Source organism: Eurytemora carolleeae, unplaced genomic scaffold, assembly GCF_000591075.1.
Source record: "Eurytemora carolleeae unplaced genomic scaffold, Eaff_2.0 scaffold707, whole genome shotgun sequence".
Lineage (NCBI taxonomy): Eukaryota > Metazoa > Arthropoda > Copepoda > Calanoida > Temoridae > Eurytemora > Eurytemora carolleeae.
Window position 1 is genome coordinate 119,046 of NW_019396599.1, and position 17,429 is coordinate 136,474.

General features: G+C 35.1%; 2 protein-coding genes across 14 annotated transcripts in view; one reads left to right on the top strand and one right to left on the bottom strand.

Moving 5' to 3' along the window:
* Window positions 1-17,429, top strand: part of LOC111706107 (rabankyrin-5) — a 49,223-nt gene that overhangs the window by 13,735 nt on the left and 18,059 nt on the right. For all 12 annotated transcript variants that reach the window (XR_002766145.1, XR_002766144.1, XR_002766153.1 and 9 more), the window contains exons 10-21: window positions 6,864-6,935; window positions 7,700-7,778; window positions 8,570-8,633; window positions 8,974-9,067; window positions 10,110-10,164; window positions 10,705-10,807; window positions 12,316-12,391; window positions 12,718-12,750; window positions 13,255-13,353; window positions 15,097-15,270; window positions 15,814-15,981; window positions 16,558-16,681. Coding sequence is in view for 1 of the 12 variants with exons in the window: in XM_023478874.1 (XP_023334642.1) it covers window positions 6,864-6,935; window positions 7,700-7,778; window positions 8,570-8,633; window positions 8,974-9,067; window positions 10,110-10,164; window positions 10,705-10,807; window positions 12,316-12,391; window positions 12,718-12,750; window positions 13,255-13,353; window positions 15,097-15,270; window positions 15,814-15,981; window positions 16,558-16,681 (1,141 nt within the window). In the remaining 11 variants the exon portion in view is untranslated. The remainder of the gene's footprint in view (window positions 1-6,863; window positions 6,936-7,699; window positions 7,779-8,569; window positions 8,634-8,973; window positions 9,068-10,109; window positions 10,165-10,704; window positions 10,808-12,315; window positions 12,392-12,717; window positions 12,751-13,254; window positions 13,354-15,096; window positions 15,271-15,813; window positions 15,982-16,557; window positions 16,682-17,429) is intronic.
* LOC111706108 (uncharacterized) lies at window positions 1,705-6,007 on the bottom strand. Of its 2 annotated transcripts, none has more exons than XM_023478877.1 (2): window positions 4,821-6,007; window positions 1,705-2,345 (listed from the first exon to the last, which is right to left on the bottom strand). In XM_023478877.1, exons 1-2 carry the CDS (start codon window positions 5,713-5,715, stop codon window positions 2,029-2,031), a joined length of 1,212 nt encoding a protein of 403 aa, XP_023334645.1. In that variant the 5' UTR covers window positions 5,716-6,007; the 3' UTR covers window positions 1,705-2,028. The 2 variants fall into 2 exon arrangements, with proteins under 2 accessions (XP_023334645.1, XP_023334644.1); XM_023478876.1 differs by lacking the exon at window positions 1,705-2,345 and adding an exon at window positions 2,652-3,817.

The following is a 17,429-nucleotide window of genomic DNA, read 5'->3' on the forward strand; positions in this document are numbered from 1 at the left end:
ATTAGTGAAAAATTATGGTATCAACATAGAAACTGAGAGGTTTAATTATGTAATGGAAAAGACCTATTTCAAACAAAGGAAAAAATTTAAAAAGAAAACAGAACATAAAACTCATTGAATAACTGGGATATTAAGAAGTAGTTCTACGTTATGACAAAAAAATAAATATCCAGTGTCAAAAAATAAGACAAAATATTTAACAACAAAATAATGGAAATTATTATGTAAATTAATATTTGGGCCACATTATAATCAAGGAATGAGCTGATAAAGATTAATCTAAATGAAGGAAATTAAGTAAATTAAACAAGCATAGATGAAAACATATTTAAGAGTTCAGTGTCTGTAAGTAGCTCTGGAGTGACGGCCAAGACAGTAGGCCTGTTTTGCATCTAGCCATTTATTGCAGAGGTGCGCGAACTCTCTTCCCCGCTGGTCTTTGCATCCATTAGTTGAACCTGTGTTTCTGCAGTGTCCGCTGTTGAAGTTGAAACAGACTGGGTTGGAACCGATCATTAGGACTTTTGGCTTGTTCTGGTTCTGGTGCTGGATTGCAGGAGGATTAAGACGGCTTGGGACAGGTTTAAATTTGTCAAATTCCTGTCGGTGGTTACGTCCTGTAGGGACAGTACTGCTGTAACCGGAAGAGGTTAAGATGTTTTTAAGAGTTTCCTCTTGTTGAGCCATGGGGACGGCCTTACTACCAGCCCTGGCTGCATTCTCTCTGAGCACAGTGTTAAAAAACGTAGAGACTAGGTTAACGCGTTCTGTGAGTGAGTTGGCCATCGGGAAATAGTTATACTTGTTAACTAATCTGAGTATGATCAAACCAGTTTGGTCCAGTGTCCAGAGGTGGAGGAGGATGGTGCAGTAATTGAGCAATGCGTCCGACACCTGTGACAGGTTGGAGGCAGCTTCCCAATTGAAATCTAAGGAGGAGCTGATGCCGGCGTCATCACGTCTCTCGATTTTCTGAATTGGTTTCGATCCAACATTGATGTTACCGGAGTGAAAATGCTTGAAAGAGAGAACTTTGGTTCGGTCATGCATCTGTTGAATTGTTCGTAGAGTCACTTTGTTGTGGGTTCCACTGTATTGCAGGGGTAGGTTCTTGTATTGGTGGCTTCTAACACGAGGAACTTTTTTCCACCAGTCTTTAATGTCAGATAGCGGGAATCTTTCAAACCTAGCTGGGTGCAGTTTCTTAAACCCGTCATCTTTAGCTTTCGGGTACTTGGTCGTCAGAGGTTTCTTATCTCTGGTGTAGGAAGCGGATAGGTCTGACTCCACTGCTTTTGCATTATCTCGGTCGAATCTGGCAATCTGTACAAGTTGATCCAGGGTCATCTCGTTGAACTTTGCCTTGTTCTGGAGGGCCAAGGGACGCTTCTCTACCGGCCAGATGGTGTATAGGATATTCCAGTTGCTGCCAGGGTCCTCGTCATCATCGTCGGAGTCCGAGGAATCAGAGGATTTGTCGGAAGATGAATCATCGGACGTAGAAACATGACGTACCACTCTGCTAGCTTTGGACTTCTTCTTAGACTTGCTAGGTTTTGATGAATTACTTGTGTGTCGTCCACGTTTGCCAGCAGTGCTGTAACATAGCAAAAATTAGACTTTTTAAATTGGTTTGTAGGCTTTATAAATAGCTCCGGGTTATGGAGGATAAAATAGCAGTGCTGTAACAGAGCAAAAATTAGACTATTGGAGGATAAAATCAAATAGTATTTATAAAGCTGAGAAAATGAAACTAACCGTTTTGTATGGCTAGTTTTGCGGGTAGTAGTAGCATCTTGGTTGCTAGATGGCAGTCTGACAAATCTGCCTAAACAGAGCTCAGATTAGATTATTAGAATCATAGTTCTATGGATAAATATTTAAATATTTAGCAGTGTTAAAAACAAACTGATTGTCAAATTATGAGAGTTATTGTATAAATCTGATAGAAACTTTGGTGTAGTGAGATCACAGTGGTGCAAGTTATAAATTATGCAGGAATTATGAAATTATGGAACCAATTTTAAATTATGAGGTAGTTAAGAAAAATAATGCGTAAATACAAAACCTGTTACCTATTTCTGAAATGAGGTTGGAACGCAGTAGACTGGTGTTAGACTGAACATCAGACAGCTGCTCATCCAGCTCGACATCCGATCTGTGTTGGTCAGGGTTGTGTTCAGAGAACTGATCTGTGGGTTCCACATTCGTTCTGGGAGCGATAGATCTGCGTATAGACCTCGCAGAACTGTGCTCGGATGGTACGTATTGCGTATCAGAACTGTGCTCAGAGGTTTGATCATTTTGGCTGTCATGACTGTCCATATCATTAGCGTTAGAAGCTCCTGAAATCATTATAAGTCAATGTCAATTATGAATAAATTAGAATAGATAAATATGAATATAGGTATCCAAGTTGTACAAATTTTACATACATAGAAATGTGAAAAAATAACAGTGTTTAATATTAAATTTATAAAGATCAATTTTGGCACACATAATCCTTTAATAAAAGTCTTAGTTGGCTAATTGAATGACGGTAAAGAAAATAAACTTGGCTAGCTGAAATTTAAAATCATGTGAAGTGTATATCAGTTACAAGTAACTGATATGTGTTAAAATTTAAAAATAATTGACACAAGAACGAGAAGTGTATATTGTTACAAGTAACTGCTATGTGTTAAAATTTAAAAATAATTGACACAAGAATAGCTAGGCAGATTACATAATCAAATATTGAGGTTCCCGAGGGCTTGTGCCATGGCAATACGTTTGGTTCTAGGGAGCTTTGTATACAGAAGGAAGGCTCTGCTAGACCACCTGCCTACAGATTTGATATCCGAGCTAGCATAGCCCATGGAAGCTAGGATAGTTGGGATTCCTGCTCTGAAAGAGTGTCCGGACACGGAGCATACAGAGAAATCGATGAAACCTGTCAACCAGTATTTGAGTTTTTTGTTGAATAGCGCCGGAGTAATATTTTTGCCAGAAAGTAGCCTAAAGGCTGGTAAGTCATGTTGCAGTTTCTGCAGACTTATAACTTTGTTGTGTGCTCTGATGGGACAAATATCACTGCCAGTAGGGTAAATATCAATTACTGTGGCTGTAGTGGGACTGATCTTGGACGAGGTGAGAGTGATCTCCAAAAAAGATGATGGTTCTTTATTAATAATATTTGGACTGGAAACAATGTGTTGGCCGAGCAGTGAGAAGTTTGGATCAAAGTGATTTGGATGACGGGTTAGTAATTCACCCATTCTAAAGGAACCGTGAAAGGCCACTACACAAAGGAACCAGAATAATCTCTTGTCGAAGTAAGGAAGGTGGTCTTTATTAATGGCGTTTTTGAGGATTCTCAGCAAAGTAGGGGTTATAGGCATTCTGACAGGTTTAGAAGATGGAGCAATAGAGTCAAAATTCTTTTTCCCAACAAGGATTTGAGTTACAATATCGGATCTGAGATGTGGAACATTGTGTCCCAGGACAAGATGTACTTGTCTAAGACCGGCAAGGTATGAGTTGATAGTAGAGATGGCAAGACCCCTACTCGCTAGCCAGCCAATATATGTGATGATGGACATTTGACTTAAGGGAAAGGAAACATCATTATTAAAGCACTGTAGGAGCATTTTGTATGAGGTCTTGTAAGTACTCCAAGTACTTTTAGTTAAGGAATGATTTGCTAGATTGCATAGAAGAAGACTGAGCTCTGGGTCCGTGGAGAGCTGGTGAAATGATCCGGGGGAAAACAGGCCCTGAGGACCGTACTTGGTTGAACCAGAAACAGCGCATGGAATGACCCTTGGTGAACCAATGACTGAAATATTAGTTTGATTTTAATGAATAAACTACCAGAGATAAAATAAAAGATAGGTTAGGTAGAGGTTTGAAAACTATAAAAACTACAAAAAGTCAAGCAAATAGGTAAGATAGTTATTTAAGTGATCACAGGGTGATTTGCAATGTTAAACCTAAATGCGTAAGGTCCACCAGGAGGAGAAGAAATAATTATTCAGTTAGTGAACTAAGAAATTGTCAGTAAAATTATAATAACAAATAGAAATCTGACTGCCGGAGTAACACCACCAGGGGGAGAAGAAATTTTCCAAGGGAAAATAAATATTCAGACAGTGAACTAAGTAATTTAATTATAAATGAAGTTGTCAATTGAAATGACAATCTGACTCCACAAGGGGGGGGGGGAAATTCAACTAGGGGGAAATAAATATTCAGACAGAGGTAATCTAACCCCACCAGGGGGAGGAACAAATTCCACCAGGGGGAAATAAATATTCAGACCGAGGTAATCTAACTCCACCAGGGGGAGGAACAAATTCCACCAGGGGGAAATAAATATTCAGGCAGCGGTAATCTAATAAATAGACATCGATAATTTAATACCAACAGGAGACATTCCACCAGGGGGAAATTAATATTCAGATAGAGAAATCTAATTCCACCTAGGGGAAATTAATATTCAGACAGCGAAATCTAACTCATAAATATTCAGTCAGTGAGCTAAGAATTTGTCAATAAAAATTAAAATAACAGATAAAAATTTGACTGCCGGAGTAACTCCACCAGGGGGAGGAGAAAAATCCACCAGGGGGAAAATAATCTGATTTCATCTGGGTGAAACTAAATCTGATACAGAGATAATCTAAGAATCTAAGAGTTAAGAAGACATATAAATCTAATTAATTAAGCATAATTGTAAAAAGTAATTAAGAAACTAGTCTGGACCTAATTAGAGTAAATATAGCAAATAACTATCAAAGTTAAAAGAGGAGAAAAAACATTAGGCTAGCATTATTACCAACCTTGAGCAGGTAGATCTGTAGCAGGAATAGTTGTAGCTGGAGGCCAGATCATAGGAGGAAACTTAGTCCTGAAGGTTCTGGAGCCTTTCTCCAGTATTTGCGCATAACGTTGCTTGAGGCCTGAAATGTTGGCTTTAACCTCAGGAAGAATTGGAGACCTGAGAAGTTGAGACAGGGCTATACGTAGTCGGATACCAGACGGCACACTAGCACTGTCGTTCCAATCAGCACCAGGAAAGACTGCAGGGGCGAGAGGGAACCCCCAGGAGTCGTTGATGGGAGATAACAGAGCTGCAGGAGCTAGTGGGAATTCGTAATCAGCTAGTTTAAGTCCCGGAAAGTTCTCATCTAGGTAGAGAGGATTTTTGGCTAGAACGGAAAGAGGGAACGGGAAGATGAGGAATTGGACCTTGGCGTAGCAGTCTGAAGTTGGATGTACAAAAGATCTGAGGCAGAAGGAGGACAGGTTGGTCGCCTGGTATAGATTAGGGGGAACCAGTTGACCGCCTTGAGAGAACTCGAACTCCAAATCTTCGGAAGAGAGGTAGTTGGAACAGAGGGAACCCGGGGGAAATGAGAACGCGGAAAGATCCGGGAGAGAAATAGTCAGCTGAGTTGGGTTAATTGTGGTCCACATAGAGGCTGCGTGGAATGACTTGCGGTCCCAGAGGCTGCCTAGCAGGTGGAATGTGGCCTCCTCCACTCTCAGGTTGTCTGCTAAAAGGGAGACGGACAGGCAACCGAGAGTCTTTTTGTTCCAGTTGACTTCGGTTAAGAGAACAGTGTCAAAATCACTGATTGAGTTGACTGAAAGGTCCCGTAGAACTGATAGAGATAAGTCTGAGGGATCCGAAAACCCTGCAGCGCTGCGGATAACTGTGCGAGCCGGCGGCATAACTAAAAATAGGGAGAGTTTGAAAATAAGTTTGAGAATTTCTGAGAAAGGCTGCAGTTAGAAAATAAGTTTGAGAATTTCTGAGAAAGGCTGCAGTTAAAAGGGAACTAAGCAAACATAAAACTGGAATTGAGTAAGGTAATAAGCAGAAGATTAATGTAGGTTTAGATTTGAGTAAACTATGAGTAAAAGATTACCCTTGACTGAAAAATTGAGTTACATAAGAAAAATATTAAAATTATCGTTTAGGCTGAAATAGATGAAACCAGAAACATCTTAAACTTTGTTTGAAATAAAGCTGAAAATGGAATTCTAAAGAGGAAATATAATAAGTAAACCTAAATAAATAAATAATTAGCCTAATCCTAAAGAGGAAATATAATATACAATTCATATTTATAGGTTAGACTAATGAACAATTAAAAGAATAAACAGAGAAATAAAATATCCTGCTGTTACAAGTTGATTATAGCCGGTCAAGGTTCAGTTGAAAGAAAAGATTAAATACTAAAGCGGCTAGTTACATATAACCAGTGAAACTATAATATATAATTATAGCGAAAATAAATAAATAACTCGGTAAAAAATTGAAATAATAACTGTATTTGCGGAAATAAGTAAATTGGTAAAGGATTGAAAAAATTAATAACTGAAGCTGTGAAAATAAATAAATAAATAACTAAACCCAAAATAATGAAAGTTACTATCCTTGTTTAACGTAGGTCGTTAGTAGAGTCGGGTTCAGAGGTCGAGGAAGGAATGAGGGGAGGTAGTAGAGAGAGCAGTAAGGTAGAGAGAGAGAGAGGAGAGTAAGTGTGCAGTACACGTGTAACATCCAGCTGTGTACAGTGGTCAAAGTACAAGGAAAGGAGCGGAGACTAGCCCAGATGTCGTCTTCAATTTGTTTAACCTAACCAGACAATTCTCGTCCGTAGCCTAAACAACAATTATGGTATATTTTGAAAATCCGTAGACAAGAAGTTTTCGGTGTTTAATGTTTTAACTGAGATATTACAAAATTTTATTAACGAAATAATCCCGCTTGGAACAATGACAATAAAAAAGTCGTCATTTAATTCTCATGTTTTTTGGGACACCCTGTATAATTCAATATTTTTTTATGAACATAAAAAACTAGATTTTTCTAGATAAATGCTGAGAGACTAAAGGATCACTGCACCCAACTTATCTCAGCAAACTGGGATAAGTTTACATATAAGGTAACACTAGGTGAATTTGGTCAAAAAAAGTGAAAGCGGAATGAAAGTCATCTTAGATTTGTAATAATTTTCTTATTTGTAATTGGTATGAATTTGAAAATATGCCCAACAAGTATTCATCCCACATCCATGTTAAAGTTTCCAAATCTTTATCTTAATTTCTATTTTTAAAACATTAGATAAAAACATTCAATTCTGACTAAACTGAAACCCAACTAGGGACCAATCTTTTTTTTACTTAATTTGTTTGTTTTTTACTTCTAAACCAATTAAATAAAATTAGTGAACCAAGTAGTAATAAAGGGTTGTTAAAAGAAACTTTAAAATTTTTTTGTTTTGTTCTTGGTGTCCATAAGGGTCTCTTTAACGTTTTTCTTTTACTCTAAAACCTTGTTTATCATATCTTCATAATTTTTCATTATCTTATATATCCAATATTATACAATAATTCCACGTGAAAGGAACTGTAGACGTAATATCAAGTGGCCACTGACACTCCATTTAAAAAGATGAAAATCCAAATTCACATTTATACCCTTTTTTGAGTTTTTTTGAGTCCATATAATTCCATTTCTGATCACAAAGGAAATTGGGGTTGAAACATAAAGGGGTTTGAACATGCACTTTCTGTGTCATTGTGAACCATGGCAAGTTTTTTGTGTACGTGTGTCGCGTACTACACTTGTATACTGCATTGGGGGTGTTAAAATAACTTAACCAGTTCCTTTACTAAAAAAATTGTTGCAAGGTGATATTTGTTTAAGGATTTTATTGAGCTCTCTCCTGAGTTGGTTTATACCATGCTAAAAAAACGTGCATCCTTCCCTCTACACTCTGCTATAGGTAACTTTCTAATCAGCAAAGCACCACTAAAGTAAAATATTATGCAACATCAGATACATGTAATGCACAAATTCAAAATTTATCTTGTTACATGCCAAAACAAAAAAATTTATTAGTATAGTGAGACTATATTGTGTTATTAACACTGTTTAATTTAAACCTGAAAAAGTATTTTCTGTTTCTCTATTAAGCTATGGATGGCCATCAGAAGAATAATACAAATTTTGCACATCATTGAGCTAATAATTTCCAATTTTAAAGCAATATTTTTTCTTTTTAAAGGTTGTTTTGTTGATAATTAACATAAAAGCACATGTTTATAGCATACTTTAAGGAAATGTTTAACACTTGTCCAACTTCCCTCAAATTAACGAAAATCTTTTTGCGCATGAACCATATTAAACTTTAATCGAACCAATTGCTACGAAAAAAAATATTAATTTTATTTTATAGCTCTTAATATTTTTGAAATTTAATTTTGTTCCCTTTTAATCTGATAATAAAACTCCACGATATTATAGGTTTTGATAGAAAATAATATAGTGGTAGGCTATTACATCAATACAATGTTGACGACTTTTGATTTCGATTTTGATTTCTGTTAAACTGTTAATTCTAATGGATACGCATAAACATAGAAGTTTAGAGAAGGTGTCAAATTAAAAAAGTTTCTTTGATTACTTGTAAACTTGTCAACACTCAAACTTAATAAAAACTCGTCTTCATGGTATTGATATAATCGCCTACCACTGTACTTTTTTCCCCTCATAGATTAGACAATATTATTTTAGAACTGAAGAGGGAAGATGTCGTCTTCCTTTACCTCATTGAGTTTAACTCGGAGCTTTCTATTCGGTAGGTTAAATATCTTATTATTATTATTATTATTATTATTATTATTATTATATTCAATAAAAATGAGTACCACAAAAGTTTTTTTTTTTGGTTCAGGTTAAATAATACAAATAAAAGCTACAGATGTCCCAATAAACATGGAAATTGAGCGATAATTTCGAGATTTTCTTTGTAAAAAATATTTGATTTTGAATAGTGAATGACGATGCTTAGTAGAAAGAAATATCATTTAGAATTTTGTTATTTGCAATGGTTAAAACTTAAAAATCAGCCTCAAATTTCAAATTTCTTGCGACATTTTGTGATCATTCAGCTGTTAACAATTGTTATTTTGGTTCAGAATGAATGAAACTGACGACAGAGGTCGTCTTCCTCTTGACCTTGCTCTAGCCACAGCGCAGTACGGTATAGCCAAGAGTCTGGTTGAGCATCAGGTTAAAATAATTTTTCATAAAGTTACTCAGCTAAAATGCTTTGAGGAAATAAAACAAATATGCTCAAAGTAACGAGTAGAGTGTAGACGTTATTTTAAGCGATCACCCCAAGGAAGAATGATTTATCCTAATTTTCCTCAATGAAAATTAATAACTTTAAACTGTGGTTGCCCTTTTAAAGCGCCATGCGGATTTGTGCTGCAGTGATCATGAAAAAAATTGTCAGTATTTAACACGTTTTCAGATAGAAAAAGTCCTTCTTCCTTTTTGTTACACAGAAGCGTACTGTCCCTTTCATCTAAAATAAAATGTGTTTTATAATTCTGTTCGATAAATCTGTTCAATTGTTTTTGCATTTATAACATTTAACATTATTAATAGTTTTATTTTTTAATTACATATTTTTTATAATTAGTTTTATTTAGGATTTTAAGTTTAAATCCTTTATGTTTGTATCCAAAAATTTTATATTCACGACAAGGTATAAAGATTAAAACACTATTTTGAATAATCAATTTTTTGAGCTATATAAGAAAGCCCTTAGCTCATATATGTTTGTGTATATGTAATTTAGCTACAGCTGACCTAACGGCTGGACCAAATGGGCTGAAATTTGTTCAGGGAACCAATGGGTGACCTGGGGGTATTATAGGCTATACATTACAAATATCTAAAAAAAATTCTTTCAAATTTTTTTTTTTTAATTTCATAAATTCGTTTTTCCACGAGCAACGCCGAGCGATTCAGCTAGTATACTATATACATGTATATTTGTATGTATATGCTAGCTACAGCTGGCCTAACGGCTGGACCGAATTGGCTGAACATTTTTTGAGGAAACTCGTGGGTAACCTGGGGGTGACATGGGCTAAAAAAATCTATTTTTTTTAAATAATTATTTTTTTCGATTTTATTTTAAATTACACGGGCAGGTAAGCTTTTTTTTCCAATAAAAATATAATAGTTTTACTAGAAGAAAGATTAATGTATTGAGGATTGTCAACTTTTTTAAATATCAATGTAAAAAAAATGCTTTTTTTAGGTGAATGTTAACCAAATGAATAAGGGCGGCCTCAGTGTTCTCCATTTAGCAATAGGTATAGGAACATAATAATTTTTTATTATTACTTTTTACTTTTTAAGTTTATTTTGAGTATTTGTAATTGTACCCCAAAAACATTTAAAAAAACTCACCTTTATTTATGTATTAATACTTCAAAATACAAGGATTAATACTTAAACAGCATACCAATCTTTTTAAGATCCAAAAGTTATTCAGATTTTTCTCATCGAATTAATCTACCAAATGCAAAAGAAATGTATGAATTGAAAAAAATACTTTTGAATTTTGATTTCATTGTAATAACATTCCTTTTTTATTAAATCAGTCGACCAGGAATATTATTTTTACTGAATTAATGGTTTGTCTTTTTAATCAGAAAAAACATCCACCTCTTAAATGAGAGGAAATATTATTTTTCGGAAAATATGATGCAAAAATATCAGGATATTTTTGGGCAAATGTTTTAGAAAAGCTTTCTTCAATATTGAGTAAATGTACGTTTTTGGGAGTAATCTGTATATTTGTAAGAATTAGCAATCAATTAATATTAATAATGATAAATGTATGTGCGCAGTGCGTAATGATCCTGCCGCGTGTATTTTTCTCTTAAAAAATGGCGCGCAAGTCAACCTATCCACTCAGGCGGAGACAAATACCCCTCTCCACCTCATAGCCAGGTAGGAAGATGACTAGTAGTACACTGTACAGTGGAAATCATAAAATGTTGGAATGCGAAGAAGACCTTAAAGCCAAGATATTTGTGTAATAGATTTTGTTTTACTGGTACAATTTTTACCAGTAGCTTTAACATTAACTTAAATTGGAAGCAATAACAAAACGTTTCCCTATAGAACCTTTCCTTATAAAACATTTCCTTACTGAACGTTTCCTCGCTGAAAGTTTCCTTCACAAAACGATTCCTGCCACAAAACGGTTCCTTACAAAAGTTTCTCTATAAAACGTTTCCTTACAAAAAGTTTCCTTACTGAATGTTTCCTCGTAATACGTTTCTAACGCACAGGAATTGTTCTGTAAAAAAAAACTTTTGGTGGCAGGAAACGTTTGGTGACAGGAAACGTTTGGTGGCAGTACACGTTTGGTGGCAGGAAACGTTTGGTGGCAGGACAGTTTTGTATAGAAAACTTTCTGTGAGGAAACATTCAGCAGGGAAACGTTCATTAAGGAAACTTTCACTTTTGAAACGTTCTCTAAGGAAACGTTCTCCAAGGAAACGTTCAGTAAGGAAATGTTCAGGAAGGAAACGTTCAGTAAGGAAACGTTCAGGAAGGAAACGTTCAGTAAGGAAACGTTTAGTAAGGAAACTTTCAGTAAGGAAACGGTCAAGCCATTTGGTCGGCTGTAGGGAAGATACATATGAATATCTTGTTTTATCATACAGATAGTTCAAATTGGAACCGGTCATATTTAAAATTTCATCCTTAAGAGTATTTATCTAAACTAAAATCGTCCTAAACAGAAGAAAATATCTGCATAGCCCATAGTTTCAATTTGCTTTGTCCTCACCCTGCAAGAGAAGTGCAAACCCTGAAGTTGGCACTGGCTTAAGGAAGACGACATTCAAGTTGTTATTTAATCTTTTAAATTGTAGTATACGTTCAATGAACTTAAAAATTATAAATCAAAACTCAGACAAAGCTTAACTGTACGCCATATGCAAGCGAACTCCAATGTAAATATTTGATCATCGTTCTTTGTTGAAAATCTGTACTTAAAACATGTCTACAAGTTATTTGATATTGGGGTTAGTCACTTGAACTAACGTCGTAGGAACTATTGATATTTCACTTTTGTTTATATTGACAATTTTTTGGTGAAGTTTTGCTTTCTAATTTTTTTTTATTTCAACATATTTATTTTATATGCATTTGAATTTTTTATGTTTCATTTTATGCAAAAAAAGTGATTCAATTGAAAATTGTAATATTTATCTAAATTCCTACAATAGGAAGCATATATGTTGTTAACATGAACAGTTGTCGAAATATTCAATAGCTCAAATAACAGTAGGTCGGACATTATGGCATCTTTTTAAACACATTCTTGCATCATAGTTTAAATGTCGTCTTTCTTAATCCAGTGCCGATTAGGGTTTGAAAAACTTATTGCAAGGTTCCTCCAATCTTCTTTTTAGATACTAAACACTTTCCTTTAACTGTTTGTTTAGTTCCTTGAACCCTGAGCTGTTAGAGGTTGCTAGAGAAATAATTCTACGGAATGGAGATATCAACCTTCAAAATAAGGAAGAAATCAATCCTGGAACAGATGATAGTTCGACTCCTTCCCTTGCCTTGTTAAACGCCCTCAACCTCCCCCCCCCTGATATTCTTTCCCAAACTTAAAGGGACTGTCGACGTAGTTGCAGGTGGCCCTTACAGAGTCGATTTCAGATACAAAACGGCACATTTTACACCTTTATCGGAGAATCAATAAAAAATATTTCTGTTTTGAATATCTTGTAAAGTTTTAGATTGGGAATTGGGCATGCCGCTTTAAAAATGGAGGATCAATGAAATTACGTTAATAATTCCTTTAAAAATGATCAATTGATAGATTGCTTCCACCGCAGGAGGGAGAAACAGCACTTCATATAGCTATTCAGGAATTCATAATAATTTCTACACATTTTAATTTTATCAGTTTTTAACGTGTTACAAAAAAATCCATGTTTTCTTATTTAATTGCAAGATAATAAAGGCTTTTATTTTCAAATAGCTATTTCCCGCTAAATGTGGTACGTTTATTACTCACAGGTGGTTTTTGTAATTAGGACTGTAGAACGTAGGTCTTGTTGTGCCTCTGTTTCTAGGAATAATTTTGTATTAGGATTTAAACTTGTTTTTTTTATTTTTTGTTGGATTTGGATTTTTACTTGGTTTTCAACATCTTTCTCGTTCGAGGAGAAGACGGATTCTACGATGTCACGAATATCTGTTCTTAAAAAATTAAATAAAAATTTTGTGTTGATGATGATCCAAACTTGATTGAGTAAAAAAATTTATTAATGTTTTTGTCTGGATTGACCCTCTACGCTTACCGTTTTTGAGATTTGTTTCTGTCATCTTGACCAAGTTAAGAGCAGTAGAAATATATATGTATTTCCTAGAGTGAGAATACTGCATTGTTCTGTTTATTACTGGAAGAGAAAGCAAACCTTGAGCTGGTCACTAGACAGGGCAAACCTCCTCTCTGGTTTGCTCTCATGGTAAATAACAATAATTTTAAAGAAAGAAAACATTGAGCTGTTCACTAGACAGGGCAAACATCCTTTCTGGTTTCTCTCGTGGTAAATAATAAAATAATAAAGAAAGCAAACCTTGGGCTGTTCACTAGACAGGGAAAACCTACTTTCTGGTTTGCTCTCACATGGTAAAAAATAAAATAATAAGGAAAGCAAACCTTGAGCCGGTCACTAGACAGGGCAAACCTCCTTTCTGGTTTGCTCTAATGGTAAATAATAACATAATAAAGAAAGCAAACCTTGAGCTGGTCGCTAGACAGGGAAAACCTCCTTTCTGGTTTACTCTCGCGGTAAATAATAAAATAATAAAGAGAGCAAACCTTGAGTTGGTCGCTAGACAGGGCAAACCTCCTCTCTGGTTTGCTCTCATGGTAAATAATATAAAAGTAAAGAAAGCAAACCTTGAGCTGGTCACTAGACGGGGCAAACCTCCTCTCTAGTTTGCTCTCATGGTAAATAATAAAATAAAGAAAGCAAACCTTGAGCTGGTCACTAGACAGGGCAAACCTTCTCTCTGGTTTTCTCTCATGGTAAAAAATAATAATAATAAAGGAAGCAAACCTTGAGCTGCTCACTAGACAGGGCAAACCTCCTTTCTGGTTTCTCTCGTGGTAAATTATAAAATAATAAAGAAAGCAAACCTTGAGCTGGTCGCTAGACAGGGCAAACCCCCTTTCTGGTTTGCTCTCATGGTAAATAATAATAATTATAAAAAGCAAACCTTGAGTTGGTCGCTAGACAGGTTCCGAATATAAATTTGAGATAAAATGTTTATATGTTCATGAGTTATTCTCATAGATAAATAAATAAACATAGATAGCTTATGTACGCAAAATAACCAAGAATTGTAAAGTCCGCGAACTCATACTTCTAGAAGTCAAAGTGTACTTCAATGATAAGCGGGGTGGTTTGGTGTTTTAATGGATTTCATAATTGAGTGTAAAATAACTCCGGGAATGAAACTATTTAAACATCAATATTTCACTGAACAATATATCATATTGACGAGAACTGAAGAAGGACATGAAGGACTAAACCAACTTAAATTTCTCTCTACAGAACTCATGTACACCACAAGTACTCAATGACATAAGAACAGCAAATGTTCACAACCGACCTAGTTAATCTATATAATAGGAATATCTTTAGAACATCTCTGTACATTTATATCGTTCAAGATGAAAAATGTCGTCTTATGCGCAATCTATTTTTATCTATGGTTATTCTAGGTGATAAAAGCAAACAGAATTACTACTTTAAAACTATGATGTATGAAGTAGTGATCTATGCTCGTCTGTTGATTGTATGTTTGTATGATCTTAGCTGAGGAAACCCTGGTCCAATTTTCCTCAGGTTTTTATGGGGGAACTTGTTAGAATACCTGTAATGTTCTAAGCTTGGTTTGAAAATTGCTAATTTAGTAAATTTACTTTTTAGAGAAAACTCCAGGCAAAGCTGGGTTCCCAAGCTTGTTTTACATAAAGAACCAGCTTGGGAACCAAGCATATTGCCTAGAACCTTATTGTTCTCTAGAAACTTTTAAACAAAGCTAAGAACATTTCCGTGGTTCTACTGATTTCCCCAATTAAAATTTGAGGCAAATAGGTCATGGGGTTCCTCCGTTATGATCGGATATACAATCAAATAGAGATTACTGCTTAATATAAATAGATATAGTGTCCTTAAATGTATTTAATTTTCGTTAAGATGAAAGAAGAGAAGTTTGAAGAGAACAGTTACGCGCAGAGGTTAGTGGAGGCTGGCGCTGATGTTAACAGTATCTGTAGCCCGGCCTCCGATACCATCCTCCACCTTCTGGCAGGGCAGGCCAGGGAGGAGGCCTGCCTCTTTCTTGTTTCTTCAGGAGCTAATGTTAACAAGGTAAATAATCGATTTTAGTATATCCTATTTCCTTCCTGTTTTTTTTCCAATAAAAAATTAATTTTATCTCTAATTATTTTCCAGTGCTAAGGATTCAAGGTAAAAAATGTCATACAAACCCTGCTACAGAAAAACTCTCTCTAAACACAAATCTGAACTTTTAAAAAAATAAAGAGAGATTATTAATAACTTTCTTATCTCTGACTTCCATCAAGTTTCAGTATAAAAGTGAACGAAAAAAGAAAAGAAAATAAATGTGGAAAATTTTTATATGCTTAATAATGAGAACATCTTGGAAGAAATGTTCATGACCGGGATTTAGAATTCGGATCATTTTCCGCATTAACATGAACTGGATCCTAAGCACTGTTTTGTCCCTTTCCCTTTCATTCTTCTTGAACTTAAATCCATTTCTTTCCACTCAAATTTTGTTCGGTTTTCCAAAATTTTCTTTGGTTTCACTAATTTCCATTCTGGATCAGTGTAGACTGTTCTTCTAGATTTTTCTTAAACATTTTTATTTTACATCAAACTTTACTTTAGATAAACCGACGCGGTGAATCTGTTCTTCATCTAGCAGCCATTCATGGATTAGCTACCTTAGCCACAGCTCTACTAGTGGCTGGAGCAGATCCAAACCTTCAAACTTCTATAGTTGATGGTGATACTTGGAGACAAACAGCTCTACATCTAGCTCTACTTAACAAACAGGTAGATATACTAGTAGTAGAAGTAGATACTTGGAGACAAACAGCTCTACATCTAGCTCTACTTAACAAACAGGTAGATATCCTAGTAGTAGTAGAAGATGGAGATACTTGGAGACAAGCAGCTCTACGTCTAGCTTGGTTTAACAAAAAGGTAGATATACTAGTAGTAGATATAGAAGTGATACTTGGAGACAAACAGTTCTACATCTAGCAGCTAGCTTACTCTTACGTAGATATCCTAGTATTTGCAGTAGATGGAGATACTTGGAGACAAACAGCTCTACATCTAGCTCTACATCTTAACGAACAGGTAGATATCCTAGTATTTGTAGTAGATGAAGATACTTGGAGACAAACACCTCTACATCTTAACGAACTGGTAGATATCCTAGTAGTAGATGGAGATTCTTGTTGTAAGAGTTTATGTGGATATCTAATTTATTTTTGATCCGACAAAGATTTCAATGTCAACGTTGTAAATCCGACATGACACTTAGAAAAAGGAGACTCAGTTGAAATTACGACGAAAGTCCGTTTAAGCTAAAAATTTCCAAAGTTCTTAATAAATTTGTTTTAGGAAACTGTTGTATCTTGTCTGCTCGAGTTTAGCCAACCATCTGATGGCTTATCAACTGTCTTACTGGATTTAAATCTAAAGAATTCAGAAGATGAAACCCCGCTAGCTCTGGCTTTACATACAGGTAAATCAATAGTTCAGTCCTCACTTAGTAAACTCATTTTGCAAATTTAGTGAAGTGTCCCTAAACGTCTAATTTTATTTTATTTGTTGTTCAGTCACTTAAAAGTTGAGTTTTGGGAGATAGGGTGTCCTTTAAAATTTCATTTATATACGGGCATATCCAATTCACACCCTTAAAACCTTAAAGTTTTCTCACTTTTATGTCTGAAAATATTTGTTATTTTTTTATTGCAGTTCTCTACAAAACTGACTAATGATTTTGTCAGAATTTTCCTGCTAGAAAAAAGGGTACTTTTGTCAATCGGACTTTACGGAAGTTTTTTAAAGAATTTGAGCCGCGGCTTAAATTTCAGACGCGACTCAAATATGGTTGGTTCCACTTAAAATTGTATTCTATGTTTCAAGATATAAGCCGGCGCTCAATTGAAACCAGTTTTTGGCGGATTTGAGACGCGGCTCAAATTCATTAAATTCGGACTCAGCAGAACTCCATTTAAGCTCAAACTTGCGTTATTTGAGTTTGTTTATTTGTGAGCTAGTAATATTTACTTTTTACTCTTTAACATTTGTCTTTGTTCTTATCCTTTTGCATAAACCCGAAAATAAATAATACTTATTGATTGAAAGGATTTGTCGTTTGTAGATTTTGAGTTAATAATCTACAAATATACCCTCTTTTAATCAACAATTAAAAAATGTTCACTGTTACAAAACTAACGCAATGACGACATCTCTTATCCTACAATACC

What these genes read in the sequence shown, in the direction of transcription:
- LOC111706108 (XM_023478876.1), bottom strand. Translation starts at nt 5,715, where the DNA reads ATGCCGCCGGCTCGCACAGTTATCCGCAGCGCTGCAGGGTTTTCGGAT. An exon ending in TACAGATCTACCTGCTCAAG is followed by an intron (nt 3,818 to 4,820) that starts GTTGGTAATAAT and finishes CTAATATTTCAG; the next exon opens with TCATTGGTTCACCAAGGGTC.